Source organism: Myotis lucifugus, unplaced genomic scaffold, assembly GCF_000147115.1.
Source record: "Myotis lucifugus unplaced genomic scaffold, Myoluc2.0 scaffold_266, whole genome shotgun sequence".
Lineage (NCBI taxonomy): Eukaryota > Metazoa > Chordata > Mammalia > Chiroptera > Vespertilionidae > Myotis > Myotis lucifugus.
The window spans coordinates 760,497-766,963 of NW_005871314.1; the positions used below are offsets into that span (position 1 = coordinate 760,497).

General features: G+C 36.1%; 1 protein-coding gene across 1 annotated transcript in view; it reads right to left on the reverse strand.

The window, feature by feature from the left end:
- AADACL2 (arylacetamide deacetylase like 2) overlaps positions 1-3,796 on the reverse strand; it is a 20,854-nt gene extending 17,058 nt beyond the window's left edge. Inside the window, exons 1-2 of the mRNA XM_006099259.3 lie at positions 3,659-3,796; positions 84-306 (exon numbers count right to left, since the gene is read on the reverse strand). Coding sequence (XP_006099321.3) covers positions 84-306; positions 3,659-3,796 — 361 coding nt within the window. The remainder of the gene's footprint in view (positions 1-83; positions 307-3,658) is intronic.
- Positions 3,797-6,467: the final 2,671 nt, after the last annotated feature.

The following is a 6,467-nucleotide window of genomic DNA, read 5'->3' on the forward strand; positions in this document are numbered from 1 at the left end:
TATGCAAAGTATATTTATATCAAATTGTTCTTATATCAAAAACATATAGCTTGTTATACTCTTTAATTATATGATGAACTTACTGAAACTTCCAAAACAATAAGCTCCACCATGAATATAGATTACAGCTCGTCTTGGGGTTTCTGACTTTCTCTTTGGCAAGTACACACGTACTGGAATGTCAGTAAATGCTGTATCAGTCACTGTGACGTTTTCATCTGAAAGTGGTTGGGTATAATCCAGCCTGAATATCATGGAAATAAAGTCTTCATATGTCATAATACCTATATATTCAAAGCACATACCCTGTAAGAGCAGAACAAAGTAAATGTTTTCATCTTTAAATAACATCAAATGCATACAGAGGGAAAGTAAAGAAAACATAAGCAAAATAAATAAACAGAAATAGACTGTTTATAAAAATTATTTCTGAATAATATTGTATAATTCTTATTGCATAACTTTATTGCTGTTGAAAATCTCAAGTATTATGTTTTTAGGCTAATAACTATCTCATTCAAAAGCTTCAATTTACTGACAGTTTTTTAAATATCATAATTATTGCTTAATTGTAAATTATTACCGGAAAAATCTCTAGGTCTTATAACATCCTTCCTTCGTTTCTTTTTGGCATGCTGTCATATTTTCATCTTTGTTATTTTTAATTGTATTTAATCCAAATGTTAACTATCATCTAAATGATTCAAATGTCCTAGTTTTTAATTCCAAATAGATTCCTGTTCATAGTCCTTTCACCATTCCCTCCCCCCTGCAACTAAGCCCCCAATACCATATTTGATATAATTGAAAAAAATATCTCCTTGCTATTTCGAATAGCTTCTTCAGGACCTTGGTGACATTTCACTGGATAGTTTATTAAAAAGAAAAACTTAAAAAATACATGGTCAATAGTACATTAAACAGCCTTTATTACTATAATTATTCCGAAGAGTTTAAGGTATTACAGGTTTTTAGAGAACATCTAATCCCCACACTTTAATGTTGAGGAAACATGCAGAAACTAGAAATTATAGCCAGTAAATCTCAAAGCCAAGTCTGCAACCATTTTTCTAGATTAGTTTCTTATACCACCTATACTGTCTGTCTGACTTTATGCAAATTACTCACTGCACTGCAATTTTCTTATCTATACTAATAAAAGGATAATATGCTAATTAGACCAGATGTCTTCCAGATGATCATCAGGATGTCCTTCCTGAAAAAACTGGGCCCAGGATAAGCCGCCCGCCCTGCGGTCCTGGATGCCAGTGCCTGCGACCAGGAGAGGGAGAAAAACCACCCGCCCTGTGGTCCCAGGCACCTGCGGCTGTGGCTAACCCCAGTGAAGCTGGCCCGGGTTCCGGGTGCCTGTGGCCAGCCAGAGGAGGGAATCCTGGGTCCTGGGTGTGGGGCCAAAGAAGAGGTGGTTAGGGGCAATCAGGCTGGCAGGGGAGCAGTTAGGGGTGATCAGGCAGGCAGGCAGGCAGGCGAGCAGTTAGGAGCCAGCAGTCCTGGCTTGCAAGAGGCATGTCTGATTGTCAGTTTAGGTCCGATCCCCCACAGGGAGCTGGCAGTAGGACATCCGCAGGGGGTCCAGGATTGGAGAGGGTGCAGGCTGGGCTAAGGGACACCCTCCTCCCTGTGCATGAATTTCGTGCACCGGGCCTCTAGTTAATAATAATATAGAATTCCTCACTGGGTTTTAGTAGGGTTTACATGAGTTAGGACTTTCAATGCATTGTAGAAGAGTGCCTAGCCCATGTAAGTACTCAGACAATCTTGTCTTATTGTTAGTTAAGCATTCCTCACTAACATGAGCTTTTTAGTGTTTTAATCCTAATTGCATGCACTCACATAGAATGTTTCTTAAAGCATGTTTTTGGTAAGTGGTTAAATTGTGTTAATTTAATTTTCCATTTGGTGAATTGGCTTTTAAAAATTAGATTTTTGGCAAATTACCTTTTTTCGTTTCTTAGATATTTCCTGGTTTTGAATAGCTACTTAAGTATTTTTGAAACAATATTAAAAGCCACCCCTTTAGAGATTATTTTGTGTTTGCCTAGCATACAAGATCTTTATTTCTCAGAGCAATGCTGCAAAGTATTTATCATTATTATCTTCCTTTTAAAGGAAAAAAAAAACTTGCGTGAAGAACTAAGGAAATTTCTCAGGATTGGGCATGTTTCCTTCTCAAATATATCTGTCAATATATGATAACATAGTAATTGTGTTTATTTTTCAAGGTCACTTTGCCAAGAACTTTAATTTTCACTTCCCTTTCATATGTTAAAAATTAATTTTTCTTACTGGTATCACAACTTTGAGTTACAAAATTCAGTACTGACAACAATAAAATTGTTTTCCCTATAATAACTAAAGACAGTTTATTTTACTAGAATAATCTTTAAAGTAATTACATATGTGCTTTTCTCAATTTTTTTAATTAAAGGGAAACCCATCTATGATATCAAATACATAAAGTGCATTATTTTACTATAGATAGGTAAGAATAATTTGTTGTTAAGAAAGTAAAAGTAGAACTTTAAAGTTGGCTGTTCTGCAAATGTAATTTTGATAACAGTGTCAGTCACTCTGAGTTGTAAATACATATGAAAGAGTTAAGTAAGATAACAGCAGTTTCTCTATGGAGCTGGCGCTTATTAACCCACGTATTCTTTGATTTTGTGTAAAACGAAGTGGGAGCATTAGGAAAAGACAGTCTGGTGAAAGTGAGCCTCTAGGAGTGGTTCGAAAGAAAAGTATCAGGACTTAGCAGACACAGACAGGAAATGGCTGTGGTTTCAGAGACTGTCATCACTGTACAAAGCTCCATGGGACAGCCTCTCCCTCTTAGACAGGGATTGCTCACTTCTCTAACCATCTGCTGTCGCTGTCTTCTCCTTGCAGCCTCATATTGTTACTCTCCTCAGAGAACCTTTCCGGGAGCCACCTGGTTTTGCACAGAGAGTTTGAGTTTTGAAATGAGGCAGTCCTGAGTTCAGATTCTGGAGTTGTCAATTTCTAGCTGCATGAACTCCTCTGAACCTCTTTTTCCTCCTCTTTAAACCAGTAAAAACAATTGAAGGATAGTGGAGATGAGCAGAGGTATATATCATAGAAAGCCTATGCATTATAAAAGCTAAAAAAATGTTAGTTTATAACCATGTCTTACCTTACCAAGGAGCTATTTGTGCTTGAATTCATAATCTACCCTGCATATTCCAAGTCAGACAATCTGAAACCCAGCAATGTAGAATTGAAGATGGACAATAGAAGCCATTGAAATAGTAAGAGCCCTATATTAACATCAAACAGGTACAAACATCCATGCTTAGCTCTGTCCTATGGAACTAGACTGTCCCTGGAAACTCAAATATAAGTCAAGTTATCAAATAAACTTCCAAGTTTTCCCTTAAAAAATACCATTTATTTTATGCATATCACAACAGATAGAGTTTACATTTAGACATAAACTCTTTGGAAACAAGAATTCTACCTCATTCTTGTTTGCACCGATGCACCAAGTTGTACTTACTTAATTTCATGTAGTTGATGCATTCTAAAGAACAAGCAATGGTTATTTAAAAACAGTAATTAATAGGAAATTCATAAGTTAACAAGGCACCCCAATATCCAGAAGATAAAATGGTCATCTTACCATAAATGTACAAGTTTTAAAAATCGCATCCAAGGCCATTACTTTCCAGCGTTCTTCAATGTTGCCTGGTATGGGTATATAAATATGAGAAGCAAAGAGAACACAACACAGCGCCAAACAGAGAGCTTTGGACCCCATCATATTCCTCTTTCCAGCCTCTTCACACTGCCAAGATTAAAAAAAAATTCTATTAATATTAAATAATAAGTAGCAGAACAATGTAGCTTGGAAACCCTGTCAGGGCATGTGATAATCTTAACAACATGAAGTTAATCTTCAAGTCTAACATTACAACATCAGTAGAAACTTGTATTGCACTGACTCTGAGACAGATGTAATTTGTCAGCTGATGCTTGTATCATTAGCATGCAATTAAAACCTCCCACAGTGTTTCTCACCCTGGAATACCATCATCAGCTCAAAGCAAGTGTATTATTGAGACCTAAATCAGAGCTTCAATTAGAGTTCCGAATAAGTGACGAAGTAACATTTTGTGATCGGTTTATAAAAAAGGTTTTAAAAAATTAGCTGATACTTAGTCAAACCATGTTAATAAACATTGCTTGTTGTGGTGGTCAAGCTTTGGGTCAATAAATAGGAGATATGGGGTCTTGTTCAACTTCCATAATCCATGAAGCTGAAACTTTTCAATAGATCAAAGTAGCACAAGGCTCACTACAAGTATTTCAGAAAACATTCTGGATTTTTTTTTAAAGACTCACATAGATTTTGCTCATACAGTTAAGTAGAAAATCTTTAAAATTAATTTACATCAGGAATTTAGCCTAGTGTGGCAGGAAATATCAAATACAAATATTGGACTCATACCTACTGCAACCTGAGAGCCTGACAGACACCTGTCCAAATAGCTGGTCACCTGGAGGTTCTTTAGAGATGCAAGGCCTACAGATTTTCTGTGTAATATGTCAGGACCTAGAAAATAAATGAATAGTCATAACTCCATAAATCCACAATTCTCAAGCTCATCGACCAGGGATCAGTACTTAGGGGAAGTAATTTTTAGTGACAGACTTCAGTTCAATCAGGGCTCCAATAGAAGTATATATTAGACTTCTTGAAAGCATAAGTACTAATTTCAAAGTCTATCATAAACTTAATTATTGAAATGGTTACTTTTATTCATCTATGCTGTAATCTTCCCTGAATCCCATAAACAAAACTTAGCATTATAATTTATCATTCAAACAAGAACACTATTAAGAGTGAAAGAGACAATATTAACAATAATGCACATAAACTGGACAAATTGGGACTCACGGTCTTACCCGAATCATAACTCTTTTACCAAATGTAATTTAATTGGTGTGCCTGCCTTTACCAGTAGACTGTAAGGTTATTGAAAAAAGATACAATATATATTGACTGAGTCCAAAGGCACTGATAAGTTTGATGTTAATTTGAACTGATAGAAAGTAAAATTTGTCAAATATTTCCAGGTCCCTAGGTAGCATAAGGTGCCTAACTTGCCACCCAACAGACAAGAACAACACTGTACTCCTACCACTCTCTATAGTATACTGATTTTATTGCAGATGGTTACATGAGGTTATTATGACCATCTAGTGCTGCATAAATAGAGTATTCTTGTAAACAAAGGATCAGCTAAGGAATAAACAACAGCCATAGGCAATAGAATGTCTGAGCAAATATTCTTGATCTATCAGCTGTCATGGCTTGTTTGCTTAATTGATTGATTAATTAGCTTTCTGAAGGAAATAAATTATTTCATAACAATAAATATGTATACATTTTGCTTATTCTGTTTGATATCCTCAGCCAGGTCTTTGCTGTAACCCAACGTAGAATCTAAATTCACAGTGTACACTCAAATTTAATAATTGGCAGCCTGCTCAAATACAACAGCCTTGCAACTCACATGCTCTAGCTACCCAAGAGTTTAGTTCTATATTTTTTAACTTTTAAAATTAGGTATTATTATTAATAACTTATATAGACAAGTTGTTTTATATATAGACATATTAATCATTATATTTGTTCAATATTTCTTATGTACATTGGCAGATACCTTTCTTCCATATAATCACTGAAGGACTCAACTTCTTTCTTTGGTTGTCTCAATAATTTTCTTTTTATAGTCTTAATCCAGCCAGCAGAAGGGAAAAGAGACTGTTGTGGAGGCACAGTAGCTTCTTATTACCTTTAGCCCAGAATGACATACATCAGTCACTTCCACCCACTTTTTATTGGACAAACACTAGTCATCGAGCGACATCTTGATGCTTCAAAATCCATTGTTTTCTTCCCAAGGGAAACAGCCCAAAGTTATTCAGCTGTTACATCCAGATGAAGTCAAAGCTCTTTGGGTGATGCTTAGTCTAGCAAGTTGAATGATGGCCGTCTACCGATACCAGGTTCTAATCCCTGGAATCCACACATTATTTGATAAATTAAAGAAGGTTTTTTCATAGGTAATTAAATTAAGAAACTTACCATTTGGAGATCATTCTGGATTATCTGAATGAGCTTTCAATGAAATAACAGCTGTCCTTATAAGAGAGACACAGCAGAAAGAGGAGAAGACAGGAAAGGAGAAGATTGTTTAAGGATGATGCAGAGATTGAAGTGATGTGGTAACAGGAAAGGAAAACCAGCAACCACCTAAAGCTGAAAGAAGCCAGAAATGGATTCTCTCCAGAACCTGCAGAGGGAGCACAGCCTGGCCAACACCTTGATTTCGGTTCAGGGAAACTGATGTACTTCTGACACCCAGAAATGTGGGAGAGCAAACTTCTGTTGTTTGAAGCCACCGGGTTTGTGATCATTTGCT